The 19,291-nt window shown below is 35.3% G+C and overlaps 1 protein-coding gene across 3 annotated transcripts in view; it reads right to left on the bottom strand.

The window, feature by feature from the left end:
• LOC150100211 (uncharacterized) overlaps positions 1-19,291 on the bottom strand; it is a 218,361-nt gene that overhangs the window by 61,875 nt on the left and 137,195 nt on the right. For all 3 annotated transcript variants that reach the window (XM_090402440.1, XM_090402441.1, XM_090402442.1), the window contains one exon: positions 15,200-15,367. In XM_090402440.1, the coding sequence (XP_090258566.1) occupies positions 15,200-15,367 (168 nt within the window). The remainder of the gene's footprint in view (positions 1-15,199; positions 15,368-19,291) is intronic.

Here is a 19,291-nt window from a genome sequence, read left to right as displayed (position 1 = left end):
TTTCATTGCATACAACAAGCAGTCCGTTATACAAGAACGCTGCTCTAGACTGCATCCTCTCTGTTCCAACAACCAAGCAGAACAACTTGCTATAGTTCATTCCCTAATATATCTCCAGGAATTATAAGTCAACACCTCTCATTAAAAGACAGCAACAATTTACAGTGACAGTAGAAGCATTACAGACGGCATAAAAAACCGGAACCATATAGCGTTAATAGAACAGACAAGAAAGCTGGTTTGGAATCTCACTCTATCAGGATGGGAAATCAAGTTCTTCTGGGTGAACGCACATACTGGGGTTGCAGGAAATGAGAGAGCGGATCAGCTGGCTAAAGAAGCGGCCAGAAACGAACAGCTAGAAAACAAGTTACCAAAAGAACTCGAAATCTGCTATAAAAACACTTGCAGAAGAAAGAAGCCTAGTAGAAAGGGGGATGGTAAATCCCTTAAATCCTTTCAGCTTATTAAATTAGAAAGAAGCCTAGACTTGTGGGAAGAAGAATGGAAAACATCAAAAAACGGATCGTCAACAAAAAAATTCTTTCCTATCATCAGAAGCAGACTCTGGCTGAAAAAACACGCCATTTCTACAGGTTTAACCACACTATTAACAGGACATGGAAAACTAAGACGCTACTTACACAGATTCCATATCCTGGAATCACCACCATGTATTTGTAGTTCACAACTTCAACAGACCGTTCACCACATACTGGACTCCATACAGATGCCCCTAATGCAACACGTCAGTATTTCTGGAGACAAGTGGCAGGTGTCAAAACAGAGACTTATCGAAAAGTATTACTCAGAACTAATTAAATTTGCCAATAAGATCAACTACCAGTCGTTGTAAAGTAACATAAATTACTGATATTGTATGAATTATATAGTGTAAATATATGTATATATAAAAATATAAATATGGATGTAAAAGTTGGAATATGTACATATAGATGTAAAAATATAAATGTAAACATGGATGTTAATACAAAATTGAAAATGTAAATATGAATATTGATACAAAATTAAAAATGTAAATGTTAATCAGTACTTGGAAGCTACACGTTAATATATACATTGTATGCAATGGAGCATATAGGAATAAATTACCTCCTGGTAGGGTTACTATTAGGAGGAAAATACAAACACACACACACATGATTACTGTTGACGTGAACATTATTCTTACACAATATTTTAAAATATACTGAATTGAACTAGTGGAAATTGCATGAAATTAATGTTATTTTAATAATGGAATTAATGATTAGTTTATATAATTTGATGCTTCCTGGTTAACTATGATACTGTTTAATGCTTTGATGAATAGCCATTCTTATTACTAGAAGTAAGCTATTTTCAGACAAAAAAAATAGCAATGTAAAACTTGAAAATGATAACATTAATATTTACAAACAATCCATATTAAAACTATTAGTTTAAAAAAATCAAATACAGGTATCCCTTGCTTAATGCGGTTTTGCTTAACACAGGATTTGATTAACGCAGCAAAATTAATTGCGGCAATCTCTTGATATACGCAGCAAGAATTTTGATTAACTCACCTTTAACCATGCGGAGCTCGCAGATACATGCAAAATGTTTAATATAAATATTCTTACACAATTCAGCTTGGAGGTCATGAGTAGCTGTGCATTCATCATATGTTACGAGCGATATTCTGCACTGTTTTTTGCTGTCAGTTTGGTTTAACACATGTTATGTAAAGGTTTGTGATATTTGACAGTAAATTGTATCTGAGAGATACCATGACCTCCGATGTCAGTATAGTATGGTTTAGTTATTGAACAAAGAATAAAAAAACAACAATTTCTAGATTGTAACTGAAAATAAATTTATTTATTTATTTATGCTTATGGCTACATGAAAACTGGTAAGTGAAAAGTACAATCGCAATTTCCAGAAAACAAAAATGAAAATCTTAACATATAAAAGTTCATTACATAAAAGGCACAACCTGTTTTCTAAGTCTTTCCTTTTTTTTTTTAAATTATAAAGCAAAAGTAACTTGTCATAATTAAGCCAGGGACAATTATTGTCCTGCTGCACCAAGTATGACAAGGCTGCATATTCTCACAACACTTCACAACATAAAAGTAGCTGTGTCCAAGGTTTAAGTAGAAAGCGGTTGTGTCTTGTGTGAGAAAACTTGATCCATTAGAGGAGGACCATTTCACACTGTATCATCATCTTCTAACATGAGGAGGAGTTCTGCTGATACTATGATGAGGACTATGAGAATAACATCTTTGTGGTGAGATGGGACAGTGATCTTCTGTTTCCTCCATAACCACCACCACCATCATACCAACTACAGGTCAAGGTCCAGGCTGGAAAGCCAATTCAAGGCCTCATCCATCACCTTGTGGATGTCCTATAGGCCACCACTGTGAAATTGGCACCCTGGGCAGTCATACACAATATAAGTAATCATCTGAGCCACAGGAGAACAATCACAATAAGGATGATCTGACAGCCCCATTTATGTAGAAGATAGCCACATCTGCCCTGACTAATTCTGATCCTGTTTATGGATGACCAAAACCAGGCTGCAGAGCACAGGGATCTTCTACCAGGAAGCCGTTTGTTGGGTGATTGTTGCACCAGTATTCTCTCCATATGTCAGATATTGATGGCAGCGCAGCTGAAGAGAGTTCGTCCATGGACCAGAGCGGCTTTCTAGATTTGAGGCGAAGACGTAGATTTATGAGAGTCTGGTGTAGGGGTAGGAGTGGGTTGCTCATTGCTTTATTAAATTTCTTAATCGAAGCTTGTCTTCTCCGTATGTGTGGTGGAGCAATGTTAGATAGAACAGGCAGCCAGGAGAGAGAGGGGGTGCTTCTCACTGTCCCACTAATTGTGCGCATGGTAGAGTTCAGCTGGGTGTCAATAATGTTAGTGTGTGTACTTCTTTCACAGACAGGGGCACAATATTCTGCTGCAGAGAATGCGAGGGCTAATGCAGACAACCTTAGGACTTCTGCACCACAACCCCAGGTTGTTCCAGCAAGCCTTGAAATGATGTTATTTCTGGTTTTAACTTTACTGGAGAGGCTGATGATGCGCCTTTTATAGGTTAGGCTTCTGTCCAGGCTCACTCCAAGGTATTTTGGGTGAGGCTCATGTTCTACCATTTTTCCACAGAAGGAAAGGTTGAGTTGTCGATTCGCCTCTGCATTGTACAGGTGAAATACTGCGGACACTGTTTTCGTTGGATTTGGCTTCAAGTACCACTGCTTGAAGTACTATTCCAGGGTGTTCAGGTCTATATTCAAGGTTGATAAAGGAGGTGGACTGATGTAAGATCGCTAGGTCATCGGCATACATATACTTGCTTGATCTGGTATGAAGTAGATCATACATATAGATGTTAAAAAGTATAGGGGATAACACAGAGCTCTGAAGAAGACCGTTGCGAAGGAATCTGGGCCTGCTCTTTTTTCCGCCAATATGGACCCGGATCTTTCTGTTGGAGAGAATAGATTCAAAAAGTTGTAGAGTTTTTTTACACTTTATAATATTTCCTAGTTTTAGGAGGAGGCCCCTGATCCAGACAGTGTCATAAGCAGATGTTAGGTCAATGAAAGTGGCTCTAGATTTAAGCTTCTTCTGGAAGACTGCTTCAATTTAAGTTGTCAGGGTCAGGACCTGGTCACAGCAACTTCTTCCTGGCCTGAAGCCAGCTTGTTCAGTCAGGAGTGCTCTTTCGAGGAGTGGTGAAATTCTTTTAAGGAGAATTCTTTCAAAGAGCTTAAAGGTGGTGCAAAGCAAGGAGATAGGTCGTAGGTTTTTCACTTCATTTGGATCTTTCCCTGGTTTGGGCACGGCAATTATTTTGGTTTCCCGCCACAGCTTTGGTAATTTACCAGACATGATGATTTCGGAGAAAAGGGCAGCCAGCCATGTTTGGCCATGTTGACCAAGATGTTTTAGGAATTCAGGGAGTATATCATCCACTCCTGCAGCTTTGCCATTCTTGGTAAGTTTTAAGGCTATTTGTACCTTTTCCCGAGATATTGGGTGTACGAGTTCAGGAAGCTCAGGTTCCGTCTTCAGGATTTTCTGATGGAAGCTTGTACAACAATTTTCATGGTAGAACTGGGATGAATCTTGGAGGTTTTCAATAAATGGTTAGCCATTTAATCAGAAGTTATCTCTGAATATTTACGTAGTCTGCACAATGGCAAATTCTCCATAGGATTTTAACACCGGTTTTCAACAGTTTGGTCCTCACCATTGGATCAACTTCTATAATCAAGTTTCTTGTGTTCGTTTTTTTATTTGTCATGATAAATTTCTGTGTCATTTTTGTGTCGCCAATGAAGAGTTCTTCTTTCTGCATGCAGATTGAATCTATTGTGTTGTCCGTATCTATTTCACTGGGAATATCATATATTATCAGCCTTGGAAGATGTTTCGTACTGGGATTTGCTATTAATGTGTCTTTGCATTCCTTAGATATTTTGTTATGTAGCAAGTCTATATCGGTCTTTTCTTTAGATTCAGTTAACACTTCTCTGGTATTAATACTTTTCATTTTTGTGATTCCGATTTTTATTTTTCTTTTATAAGATTTTTGGTTTCTTCGCTGTTTAGTTGAGCTATCGGTCAACTAAACAGTTGAATAACTGGGGCTTTTTGATCTAGGGCTTTTTTGAACTCTAATTCATCCTGTGCCTCCATCTTAATGTTACTTAAAGTTATGTGAGTTATTGCTTTCCTATTGAACTGCTACCCTTTCTAAGATAATACAAAGTTTAAGATAGTGTACTTACAGTTTTTCTGCTTGTTCCTAGAAGTGACACTTCCATTGAATTAGGCTTCAGAGGGTTGTTTCTTGCATCCTTTGTACCTCCCAGTGGCAACAGTTGGGGGGGGGGGAGGAGATGTTAGCCTTTGCTGTAGCACCTAATCCTATTATGACTGGTTTGAGATAGCTGACCAATAGATAGTCCGACCACAGCAGTATTCAGTTCAAAAAGATGGAATAAAATACGAGCATAGAGCTATGAAACTATAGAGTAAATTACTCACTGTTAGATAGAGCACTGTACGAGCTATCAGTCGATACTAGATACATTCAGTTTTTCTGTTTGATACCGCACAAAATCAAGGTAAAACTAGGAGCGATTTCAGGCACGTCCGTTCGCGTCTGAGCTTCTGCGACTCTCTCTCTCTCTCTGTGTGTGTGTGTGTGTGTGTGTGTGTGTGTGTGTGTGTGTGTGTGTGTGTGTGTGTGTGTGTGTGTGTGTGTGTGTGTGTGTGTGTGTGTGTGTGTGTGTTGACATGTACACTAACTTACCTCCAATTAGGAGTGCATTTGGCTGATAGCATAATCACATTCAAAGCAATGGTTTGAATTACAGCAATCCCTCGATTAATGCGCCGAATGAGATCTTTAAAATAGGCACATTAATCTAAAATGCACTAATCGAATTGGGAAAAAGTATAATTCGTTCCTCAAATTTCTTTTTTTGACCCTTAATTTTTTTTATAAAAGAATTAGGGTATATCTCAGGGCCTAGTTAAAGGAAAACCATGAAGCTTAAAGGCAGTAAAACATATTCAGAATATAAATTTATTATTCTACTTCTTAACAAATAATTGAGCTAATGTAGTTTGGCAGGCATTCTGTTTCTTTTTTTCATACAACTATATGGCCCTATTGCTTCTTCTACTACTTCTGCAAATTTTACTGCTTCTCTATTCATCAAGGTCTGCCCGAAGTTTTTAAGGTAGCATTGCTACTTAAAAACTTCGATTGTATGAAAAATATTTTGCAATTGTTTCTGTGAAATCTCTTTGGGCTTGTCAGTGATTGCATTTCCACCATATTCTTCAGGATCTTCCCGCTGTGCATCTAAATTTAGCAAGTTGGAATCACTCAGTTTCTCAGAATGAGATTTAATTAGATTCATTTGAAAAGCCTCTAAAATCATTTGCACAATGTGGAAGAATGTGCATCCAAACAGCTGGCATATTGTTAGCAGTAATTTCGTTCAACTTTGTGACTTTATAACCAGGCTGAGATTTCTCTGATTTGCCCAGAAAAGTCTTGGAAGGCATTCGCTTCCAAAAAAGGAGAGTTTCATTAACATTAAATATTTGTTCGTCACAACAGCCCCCTTCTTCCACAATTTTCTTCAAAATCTCTGGATAATTTGCAGCGACCTCCTTATCTGCACCTGTAGTTTCCCTTGTGTTTAACACATTATGTAGGCTATTTCTCTTTTTGAAATGCTCAAACCACCCAGCACTAGCATGGAATTCTTGTTCTTTTCCATCATTGATAGCCCTTTCTTTCAAGGTTGCAAAGAGACTTAATGCTTTTGATTTAATAAGGTCAGTGCTTACTAGGGTCAATTTTTGGTTACAATCTTCGATCCATGTAGAAAGAAGTATCTCTAATTCAATCATAATAATACTTTGATTTCGAGTGCATGAATGATGAACTTGAAGCATCGTCATCATCAAATTCCTGACATGTACCTTCAAGGGGTGTACAGGATATGATAGTACTACATGAAAAATTTACATCATTACTAACTTCCTATCTACAATTTTCCTCCAAATCAGCCTGTTACTTGTCAAGACTCCAATATTATCATTATCAGATCTTATATTTCTATCGTCTAAGGCACATTGTACCATATCAATCCACCTATATCTTGGTCTTCCTCTGGGTCCTTTTCCTGCCAACCTGGCAGAGAACACTTGTTTTGCTAATCTTTCCTCTCCCATTCTGTTTAAGTGACCATACCACCTGAGATTAGCTCTGCTAATGCATTCCTGGATGCCGACAATGTCAAGTTCTTTCCTAATATTCTCGTTTTTAATATGATATTGCCATTGATGCCATCTGTTCATGCCTCTGATCTTTCTCAGGACTCTCATATCTGCGGTCTCTAGTCTTTGGTCAAGTGTTTTACTTCTGAACCAGCTCTCAGATCCACAAGTTAAAAGTAGTTTGAACACTGTCTTGTATATAGTTAATTTAGTGTTCAGACTAATTTCTCTCTTATTCCATATGAATTTATTCAATTGACTTCCTAGCATACCAGCTTTGTTGATTCTGTTGTCTATTTCCATATTTAATTTACTATCTTCACTGAAAATCGTGCCTAAGTAGCTGGAATGTTTTACTTGTTCCACAAGTTCCCCGTTTACAACACAATTGACATTTTCAACAATTCTACCTATTTTCAATGTCTTTGTCTTTTTAATGCTGACCGTCATACCATATCTATTACAGCAGTTATTCAATTTAGTCAGGGACTCTTGAAAACTTGTAGGGGATTTATTTAGAAGTATAACATCGTCCACATAAAGCAAAGAGCTGACATTAACATCTCCAATTCTGATATCATGTATTAATACCACTTTCCTTCATAATGTGATCCATATAGATTAACAGAGGGGATAATGTACATCCTTGTCTCACACCAGATTTAATATTAAATCACCTTCCTGTACTTCCTTCAATTCTAACTGCCGACTTACAACTCAAATACAGACTAAGTATTGCTTGATATAATACCCCATTGACACATTATAACTGAAGCGTATTGAATAGCTTCTCTCTTGGCACCTTGTCATATGCCTTTTCCAGATCGACAAAACTTAAATACAGATCTTTGTTATATTCCCATATAACAAATTTTCTCAACTATTTGTCGTAAAGTGAAGATCTGATTCTGACAGCCTCTATTTGGCCTGAATCCAGCTTGTTTTCTTCACCAGGCTTTTCTTCCACAATTCTTCTCAACCATTTCTCAAGTATGCTTGCATAGATCTTGCCAGGAACACTCAGTAGGGAAATACCTCTGTAATTCTCACATTCAGTTTTATTTCCCTTTTTATATATGGGTACTATAAGAGCTGTACTCCAATCATCGGGAATTCGTCTCCCGATGATTGGAGACGAATTCCCGTCTCCAATCATCGGGAGATTGGAGACGGGAATTCGTCTCCAATTCCCGATGGAGAGTTGGAGAATTCAGGTCGAATATCATCTACTCCTGCTGCCTTTCCACATTTCAAGCCTTTGATGGCTTTTTCTACTTCAAGTATGGATATGTATTCCTGAATGTATGCCTGTTGAGTGTTTTTTACCACTGTGCTATCACTGCTTGTTTCATTTAGCAATTTTTCAAAGTAATTACTCCATACTTCAAGGATATCTTTTTTTCCTGTTTTCATGTAACCTTTATCATCTCTAACTGCTTTTACAGCACTCTTTCCTCCATTTCTGAGCTTCTTCAACAACCTCCAGAATATCTTACCACCTTCTTGATATTTATTTTCTATGTTCTTGCCAAAGTCCTCCCATGACTTTTGTTTAGCTAGTTTTACACAGTGTTTAGCTTTCTTACATTTCATGTAACCTTTATCATCTCTAACTCCTTTTACAGCACTCTTTCCTCCATTTCTGAGCTTCTTCAACAACCTCCAGAATATCTTACCACCTTCTTGATATTTATTTTCTATGTTTTTGCCAAAGTCCTCCCATGACTTTTGTTTAGCTAGTTTTACACAGTGTTTAGCTTTCTTACATTTGTCTCTGTATTCTCTAAGAAACTTGAAGCAGCCTTATCCATTCTCTTTGTATTCAGCAGCTTTGCTTAAAATTGTTCGTATAATTGATTCACCCATTTTTGTGTTCTTGTCCTATCTTTGCTCTGGACCCGCCTTGTTCATTTTTCTTTATTATTTCAAGTTTTACTTCCAATGAGATACTTTTCAAATCTTTTTCACACTCTGACTTTTTTGCTCACCAATTCTTTTACTTCTTATGATTAAAGTTGGGAAAATACTTTCAACTAAAAAATTAAGAAAAACAATTGCAAAGGAAGCACAAGATATGATCATCAAAATGCTATGTAATTAGCAGACGACATAAATTTTGATGGTAAATTTGGAATATAGTGTACATTGAGAGAGTGTAGTACTGTATGCCATTAAAAAATAACTCTTGGTAAAATGTTTTAAATTGGTAACTAAATTATTTAATCCTGGTGAGTGATTTTTTAAAATAGTTAGCAATAAAAAATGTATACATAGAAAATTTTAAAAATTTGTAACATTTTTTAACATGTACATAGGCACACTAATTGAATTTTAGAGGCACACTAATCGAATTTGGGTATAGAAAAAAAATGCTACACTAATCAAAAACGCACTAATCGGAGGTGCATTAATCGAGGGATTGCTGTATTTGCATTAACAATTTAAATTCAAATAATTTGAACCATGCAGTCAGAACTCTGGCCAAGTTATTTTTTATAATAACAAGAACCAGATTTCAATATCATCTTTCCAACAAAGACAATTTCATTTGTCTCATTTTTATTATTATTATTATTATTATTATTATTATTATTATTGAAAATTTTTGGTTTTTATTGTATGTATATTGGATTCAGATAACTAAAAATGTATTTAATAATTTAAAAAATGCTTCATATGTACGTAAGTTATAACACAAATGTTAAAAATAACTATTTTAGTAATTATTTGTGTTTTAATGAAATATTATTATAGCTTCTATCAAACTGTTTTTTTCCTGAAATGGGATATGCCAGTGTTACTAAAATTTAAGGGGGGGTGTACAGGTACTAAAGGTTTGAGAAACCCTGTTCTGATGGATATCTGTTGTTCTTCCAGTTTGTCTAAGTATGTAAGTATGTAACTGTAGACACCAAGAAGATCTAGATGATGTTTTGGTGAGCAGATAAGGATAGCTAATTTTTGGTATTTCCTGGAGGTCTATATGTTACATTCATATTATATCATGAAGTATTTAAGACAGTTTTCAAATCTATTTTAAATAATGAATCAAAATTAGGTTAAAAAGAAAACAATTAATCAAAGACTAGAGACCGCAAATATGTAAGTTTTTTTTATGTAAGTAAAAAAAAAAAATTTAATTAAATATGTAGCATAAATGGCAGCATCATCTGAGTAAATCTGAGGGATGAAAATACAGAGTTTTTTGTCCCACAATACTGATAATAGCTCCATCCTTGTAAAACAGAATTATAATACTGCTTTCCTTATACTCATTAAGAATCTTTCATGTGCTCAGACTTAAGCTGAAGCAGGCCAGAGATATTGCTAATTATTTGTACATTCCTTCAGTTCCTTACTGATATCCTATCCAGATCAACTGCTGTATTTGAGTCAAGCTATCCTCCATCAGCCAGGTCTCACTAATGCCTATAATTTTTGGTTTTGCCACATCTACTAATGCTAAGAACCCTTTGCCTTTATTCCTGATTCTTCTGGCATTAGTGTATACAACTGACAACTGATTACCAGGGTAATGAAGCAAATCTTGAGCCACAGTAGCTCAATCAGTATATAGATGAAGCTCTTTGGTTGAAAAGACCTGGGTTCGATTTCCATCAGTGATGTGAGGAACCTTTTTCAACTAAAGGTGAGTTAACCGGTCTCAAATGGAGGTACAGGGTTTTTCACCCGGAAACTCGGGTTTTTTGTCACCCAGAATAGGCAAACCGGCCCTGTGAACACACATGGATTACAGTCATGAATATATCCCAACCATGTGCCAGTCCCAAGCCCAGATAAAATTGGGGGGTTGGGGAAGGCAATGGTGAACTATCCTGTAAAAATCTCACCAGGAACACTATGTGGGCAATGCCTGCAAAGTCACCTATGGTCAGAAACGACTGAAAGGAATAATCACAATCAGAGGCAAATCTCAAACCAAATTCCTATTCCTATTTCCACTAACACTTTTATTTCTTTACAAAACTAATTTCCTGGGGTAATTCCTAACAAACTATCATTCTCCCTCTCTCTCTCATTACATCACAATTTCTACCATTTAATTTAATGCATGCGTCTTTTCATGCAACCATTCAGATGTATCATTTCCCTGACAATTCACATTCAGTCTCATTGAATGACAATTTCTCCATGTGCCTGCAATCCATCTTTTGCATACAACTCTTTTTCAATCATCAAAGTCAACCTACACCAGTATATTGAACACCATTTCTTCTACACAATCATCTACTTAATGGCTCATTTGTAATTACAGCAGTTCCTTCATCCATTCCCATCATACTTTGGCAATAGATTCACAATCTTTACTCTTTTTCTTTCTTTTTTCACCTCATTCAACAACTCTTTCATGCACTTTTTTCTTTTCAAAATCATTCATTACTCTATGTAATTAGTATTAAAATAGATGTTTCACTTCATCTACAGTGCAATATCAACCACACAGCCAATAGTACAGATAAAATGGAATTGTGTGAAGTATACACTTGCTGGACTCAATGTTTTCATTGAGTAAAGCAAGTCTACCTATTTTAAAATTTACACTCTTGCAGTTTTCCAACTAAGAACATTGCTTTTTTTTTAAAAAAAAGTCTGCTTTTGCAATTTTATAATTCACATTTTTCATGGTGCAAATTATAGCGTATAAATGGAATCTTATAAACAATATATAGCCTATAAATGAGTTATTATTTAGAACTGAAAGATGTTTGGAGGAGGAGGGGGGGATATAACTACGAAAATTGGTCAATACTAAACAAGGCAAAATTGTGATCTACACAGAACATGATGTTAAAGAAATCAAAATTAAAATCAGAAATCGAACTGGGAACAACTTAAATCTGAGCAAATGTTAAATCGAACTGGGAACAATTTAAATCTGAGCAAATGTTCTCATATAAGAACATTTGCTCGGATTTAAGTTGTTCCCAGTTCGATTTCTGATTTTAATTTTGATTTCTTTAACATCATGCTCTGTATAGATCACAATTTTGCCTTATTTAGTATTGACCAATTTTCTTAAGTTCCAGAAAGTAAGTTCCGTTTTTAAATATTTTTCACTGCAGCTGCGATTGCAATGGTGCACATGCGTGCTGAGTTTGTTGATTCATTAGCAAGGCATTGGTGGCATTTTCAGACATTCTCGCAGTGCTTCTCGTACGCTTCTTAGTATGTGTTTATAATGTCTAAGAAAATCAATCGCCCGCCGCATGTAAAATTGAATTGAAGATGGGTAAGACTTTTTAATGAAGGAAGGACAGGTATGCATGATGATGAATGGAGTAGGCGCCCATCTTTAGTCACTGACGATTTGGACTAATGCCTGCCAACACACAGCAGGCATAACACAACAACTTCTCGCCACCTTTGGCTGAGAACAATTCCATCATCCCTATATAGTCCTGACCTTGCGCCAAGCGACTTTCACATGTTCAAACATCTGAAATCTTTCCTTGTGGCTGGCGGTTTCAAGACAACGCCAAGGTCAAAGAAGCAGTCAATACATGGTTTGTGCCACAGGCAGCAACCTTCTACGATGAAGGTATACAACTCTTGCTGCCCGAACAATGGCAGAAATTATGTAGAAAAGTAGTGAAAGATGTCTACTTTAATTTCCAATAAAGTTTTTTTGTAAGTATATTTTTGTTTCTCTGACAGCCCATTGGAACTTACTTTCTGCACATTCCCTCATACTTTTAAATCAATCTTTTACAAGTCTGCATGGTTTTAACCAATTAAATCATTCATGTAACAAATTTAGCAGAGAAATCAACATTGAAAAGATCAAAACAATTGAAAGGTAGGCAGAAAAACGCATCAACTGCTTCATTTTCAGTGGTAACTTTTATAACTAAGAGTAAGATAGATTTTAAAATTCTTATGTATCAAATTGAGAGACAGATTATGAAAATGCTAAGAAAAATTAGTCGAGTGAACAAACAGCTTCCTAGCAGAATCATATGAAAAATGAAGCTATTACAAAGGAATTGGGTGTTATCTGTAGTACAAGTATATAAGCAAAGTTATTCTAAAGTGGTACGGTCACATTTAAACAAAAAAAGAAGATGAAAGATTAGTAAAATGGGTATATGAAGCAAAAATAACCAGAAAAAGACTCAGAAGAAGAATAAAATTAAGATATGCATGAGTTGATGAAGTTAGCAGAAAAAATATAACAGCTGAACATATCAGAAACCTGATATAAATAATGCACCAATTTGGAAGAAAACTATTAATAGGAAACTAGTTATTCATTTTTAATTATTCAAGGGTATTAACTCAAACACCACAAGAATAAAATGAATATGATAATGCATTAAGCTCCTGATATTTCAAATGAGCATTCTAGAAGCACAAAAGAACCAATGTCTTATCATGGTGTCCTCTATGGCAGAATTTAAAGTAGTTTACAATTTTTGGGCTGAAGATGATTTTAAAATGACCATCTCCTGAAAAGAAAGCCAAAGTGCTAAATATATATAATCTTTATATCACTAATAAACCACACATCAAACTAACAACCCTCACTCACTGTCCCTGTCAGCAAGACAATGGGTCTTTGATAGATAATGATTAAGCAATCTGACAAAGGCATTCTTGTCATTTAAATTAGCCTGCTATGGACAGAAGTGAAAGTTTATTAATATCTGCTTTGATGAATGTAAAAAATGCATGTGCTGCATCATTATGGCAAGTTAGGCTAACAGACCATACTGAATACCTCTTCATGCAGGATTAAATGAAGAAAAACTATAGAACCTATAGTTAAAACTATAGTAACTATAGACACCCCAAAACATATCTAAAGATCATTTTTGAGTCATCAGTATCAACAAATACGTCTGAATCTCAAAGGAAACAACTGAAAATTGTAACGGACAAAAGAACCAATGTTTATTATAGTGACCTCTCTGGCAGGATTTAAAGTAGTTTACAGCTTTTGGGATAAAGATGAAGAAGAAGAATAGCTACATTAATTTAGCAAAAATTGGGAAGATGGTTGTTTTAAGACAATCTTCAGTCCAATAAGCTGTAAACCGATTTAAATCCAGTCTTACAGAGCACTACAATAATATTCTTTTGTCCATTTATAATTTTTTCAGAAGCACTGGAGAATTTGGAAGAAGGAATAAAGATTGGAGGTAGACAGATATTTACAATAAGATATGCAGATGACAAGGCATTATTATCAAATACTGAAACAGGACTACAACATCTGTTGAACAGATTACTGGAATCCTGTATCAATTATGGAATGAAAATTAATATAAGAAAAACAAAGGTAATGAAAATAGCAAGGAAAGAGTCAAATATGGATATCAGAATAAATGGGGAAAAATTGAATCAAGTAAAGACATTTAATTATCTAGGAAGTGTGATTAGCAGTGATGGAAGATGTAAACGTGACATAAAAGCAAGAATAGCGATGGGAAGAGATGCCTTTAATAAAAAATGGAATTTATTCAGAAGTAAAATGGATAGAAACCTAAAGAAAAGACTAATAAAATGTTATGTGTGGAGTGTTGTCCTCTATGCAGCTGAAACTTGGACATTGAAGAAAGAAGAAATTAAGATTTTGGAAAGCTTTGAGATGTGGATTTGGAGAAGGATGGAAAAAATCAAATGGACAGATAAAATAACTAATGAAGAGGTCTTAAAAAGAGTAGAAGAAGAAAGAAGTCTATTAAAGAGGATAAAAAGAAGAAAGGGAAACTGGATCGAACATATTCTGAGAGGGAATGAAATCATCAGAGATGCTATCGAAGGAAAAATAGACGGAAAAAGACCCAGAGGAAGAATAAGGAAAACAATGCTAGATGACATGCTGAATGGAGCCAGGTACACAACCTTCAAAGAGAATGTTCAGAACAGAAGAAAGTAGAAGGAGAGTTTTTGCTACTAAGAGAAGAACGTGCTCAATTGCAGAATACTCAAGAAGAAGAAGAAGAATTTTTTCAAATTGCTTCCACAATTACTTCATTATTAGTGCCTTGTGTTGGAGACTTTTTTTTTGTGATCAAAGAAACCTTGGTTTGAAATCCACCAAAATATCAGCAACTTAGTAATTACTAGATTTTTTGTTCTTTCAGTGCTATGAGTTAATAATGTTAAATAATGAAAAAAATAAAAAAATAAAAATAATAATTTTTGTACATTCAAGGGTCATTAGGTTATTCAGTAATAAAATGTGTGAATAATACTTAATTATTTGATGTTAATGTCCTATATGATAAATGCCTTTTTATAAGTAGCATTCAAATAAATAAAAAAAAAGTATTAAAAATTTGAAATCATATAATGCTCAAACCATACAGTTTAAACTAAATCATTGAGTGAACTTTTAGAAAGAAACAACAAAATATATACATACTTCTAATTCTTTACATATCTTTTTCTTGTTATTTTGAGGTTTGGGATCAAATGGTGGTAATGTTTTTATAAGTGTCTCAGCAGCCTCTGACAGACGCTGAATTTGACTTTCAACAAGAACAGGTGTTAAAGACATTGGTGAGCCAGGTTGAATATAATCTACTATACCCTTTGGAAAAAAAAAAAAAAAAAAAAAAACTATAATCAGAGAAATGACTTAAGTAAATTAGCAATTTTTTAAATTGTAAGATGCATATGCTACTTTACATCTTGGTGATATTTCTCTCTCTCTCTCTCTCTCTCTCTGAAACAGCCTCAAAGTAACAGTTACTAGGTTGCCACTCCTAATGTACTGAGGTTAAACTTGTACAGGGTGTTCGGGATAAATTTGACAGTTTCGTAAGGAAAAAGAAAATCTTCTTTGTATCTATTAAATTTAATGAATTGACAAAAAAACATTACAGGCAGAGTTAATTACAATACTATCAACAAGATTTACTCAAAATAACAAGGGTAGCCAATGGTAGGCCGTATGTATGCATTACATACGGCCTACACCATTAGCATCGATCACAGCTTCAATTCTGCTTCGGAACCTCGAACAAGCTGATGCTACAGTCTCCCTGGGAAGGGCCGCAAAAACTGTTTTAATTTTATCCATTAACTGGGCTTTTGTATTACTGGAAGTGCGATTGGTGTCTTTTTCAACTGCACCCCATACAAAATAATCCATGGGGTTAAGGTCTGGGGAGTTTGGAGGCCAAACATTTGGACTGGTGAAGTCGTAGAAATTTTCAGACAACCATTTTTGACTTTTCCCAGAGGTGTGGCAAGGGGCTGAATCCTGCTGCCATACATACGGCCTACCATTGGCTACCCTTGTTATCCAGGGCTTGACTACAGTTAGCAACTCCACGAACAAAGCCCGAATTCCAATGCCAGGGTTCTTCAACACCTGTTCCTGCAGATTTGCGAGGAATTCTGCTGTACGAACGCAATCAGATCGTCTGCTAGGGATCTTTCTTCTTGCTACATCCTCGTAGTCACCATTGCAAGTCTCTAGTTAATGCCTGATTGTTTTTACTGTATTCAGGGAGCATTGGGCAGCAGTCGTAATATCCTTATTTTGATGGCGGGCACGAATCATCATGATACAAGTTATTCTCTTCCATGATTCAGGTGGGTTCCAGCTATCCATCCTTTCTGACATCTTGTATATGAATGAAGAAGGGTCCAAACTTTTAAATGAAGAGAAGTGTGTGTTAATACATGTAACTTACGGAAAAATATAATTAATTATAAATATGTCAAATTTATCCCGAACACCCTGTATATTAATAAATAATTTTAAAGAGAATCTTGTTAAAATTCTATACAATAATATGAATAATTGCAAATGATATTCATTAATTCTTCTACTATTTTCCAAAATAGCTAAATATTTAAAATTATTCATCTATTATTATAATATTTTTTACTAAATAATTTAAGGAAATTACAACGTCAACTAGGATATACATTAAAATAAATTTTAATATACTTCAATATTTCGGCAACGTCACATTGCCATTTTCAAGAAACTTAAGAAGAACAAGGCACGTGCATGCAGGCACAACAACCAGTAAATGAGGAGGAAGCAGGAAGCTATTATTTCTCCTAAAGTCCTGATGGTGCCTCCTAGCGGGCAAAGTTGGTATTCTTGGGCCATTGGGCTGAAGGTCTTCTGATGTAGGTTTCCCAAATTTGAGGCATCTCATGCAGCCAAATTTGTTGAAGTTTGGATTGTTTCTTAGGGCTGAAGCTGATTCCATGAAAAGCATTTCATATTTGTATTTACTACGGTATATTATCGTGGCTTTCTTCCACCATATTCTATGCCAGGTATCCAGCGCATGGTCAGCAAGACCAGAGTGGCGAAACCAGATGTAGTCCTTGTGTTCTGAAATTCTGATATTTGCTGTCCTGCCTGTTTGGCCAAAGTAGGACAGCTTACAGCTGCAAGGGACCTGGTATACACCAGGTCCCTCCCTTGCAGCTGTAAGACCTACCCCCAGACCTACCTGGTGTATACCAGGTCCCTTGCAGCTGTAAGCTGTTCTACTTTGGCCAAACAGGCAGGACAGCAAATATCAGAATTTCAGAACACAAGGACTACATCCGGTTTCACCAATACAGCCACTCTGGTCTTGCTGACCATGCACTGGATACCTGCCATAGAATACAGTGGAAGAAAGCCACGATAATACACCATAGTAAATACAAGTATGAAAGGCTTTTCATGGAATCAGCTTCAACCCCAAGAAATAATCCGAACCTCAACATATTTGGCTGCATGAGACTGCCTCAAATTTGGGAAACCTACATCAGAAGACCTTCAACACAATCTCCCAAGAATACCAACATTGCCCACTAGGGGGGCACCATCAGGACTTTAGGAGAAATAATAGCCTCCTGCTTCTTCCTCATTTACTGGTTGTTGTGCCTGCATGCACGTGTCTTGTTCTTAAATTTCTTGAAAATGGCAACATGACGGTGCCAAAATATTGAAGTATATTAAAATTTATTTTAATGTATATCCTAGTTAAAGTTGTAATTTCCTTAAATTATTTAGTAAAAAATGCATAACCGATGTTTAAGACTTTCCACGAGAATTATTATTATAATAGCTACCACCTTAACACACCAGTCAGTTTATGGAGCTGTTATTTTTAGAATTTTTTTCATAGTGTAATCACTAAAATTTGTCAGATGGCCTGTTTAATATTTTAATAAGGTCTTTACTGATATCTACTCTGGCCATAGTTTTGATGAAACCTGCAACACAGTAACCGAGAGTGAAACATTTAGATCTAGGACATAACTTCTTGAAAATTAGCAAACAAATATTTAATACCAAAACTAACAGCACATCATCGGCAAGAAACAAGCATGCAATTTGAAGACAGAATACAAGACAAACACAGCAGTCGCTAACCTATAATAGCAAGTGATAAGTATTAGAAGGATCATATCAAACAGATAAGTAATCATTTCTAATATTTACATAGGATAAGCTTCCCAAAATTATTGTCTCCAAAGATAGGGAGACCATCATTTTGATTTAAATTAGGACAGTGGAACAGGGCCTCTGAACCTTCCTTGAACAGACATTTATACTTTAAACTGCTTCAATGGAGAAAGTGAACATCATTATAGAGGATATTTTGTTTGGTCTTAATATCATGTTGTATGAGAACAGACTTTTCAGGTTTAAGATATTCAATGTGGTAGTGTTCACTGATTCCTTTTTTTTCCGGACCAGAAATGGTCTATCTACCCAATGTATGTTAGATTCCACTCACAAGTAATCTGCTGATACATAATGAGAAAATCATTGAAAAATATGATCAATTAATGGACGTTGAATGGCTTTCGAAATGAATGTTTTTTACTGATTTGTGCTTACATTTAAATGAATTAAATGTTAAACTGCAAGGTGGTCTCATACAACAAGACAGTTATTGTTTGATTTAATCAAAGCATTTGAAGCTAAATTACAAATTTTCAATTGCGATATTATTTCCAATACCTTAAATATTTTCCAAATACAAAAAAAAAATCTTTGTAGATCTAGAATCTCATAAAAAAACAGATCAAGTTAAATTGACACAAGTTTTCTGCAGTTATTCAGTCGATAATCAATGAATTTTCTTCAAGATTTACGTAGTTCAGGCAATTTGCATCAAAATTTATTTTACATCCAGACACAACATCAGCAGATAAACTCAATTTGGAGATTTTCGAGTGGTTGAATTTGGAAGATATAGACATGCTAATCTATTTTCAATCCAGTTCTATATGGAAACAAAAGTTTGTCAATTTGAGAAATGACTTGGAAATAATTGAAAATGATTGATTATTGGGTGTAATTAAAAAGAATACAGAAGAGGAAATAATGAGAACTTGGAATGCCATTCCCAAAACGTTTAGTTGTTTAAAAAATCTAGTGACAACTATATTATCAATTTTCTCCTCTACATATGCTTGTGAGTCATTATTTTCTGAAATGAATTTTATAAAAAATAGTTTAAGAAAGAGAATGACTGATGAATCT

This window comes from Typopeltis vanoorti, chromosome 13 (assembly GCF_054136105.1).
Source record: "Typopeltis vanoorti isolate ZY-2024b chromosome 13, IOZ_Tvanoo_1.0, whole genome shotgun sequence".
Taxonomy (NCBI): Eukaryota; Metazoa; Arthropoda; class Arachnida; order Uropygi; family Thelyphonidae; genus Typopeltis; species Typopeltis vanoorti.
This window is presented reverse-complemented; position numbering and strand designations above follow the sequence as displayed.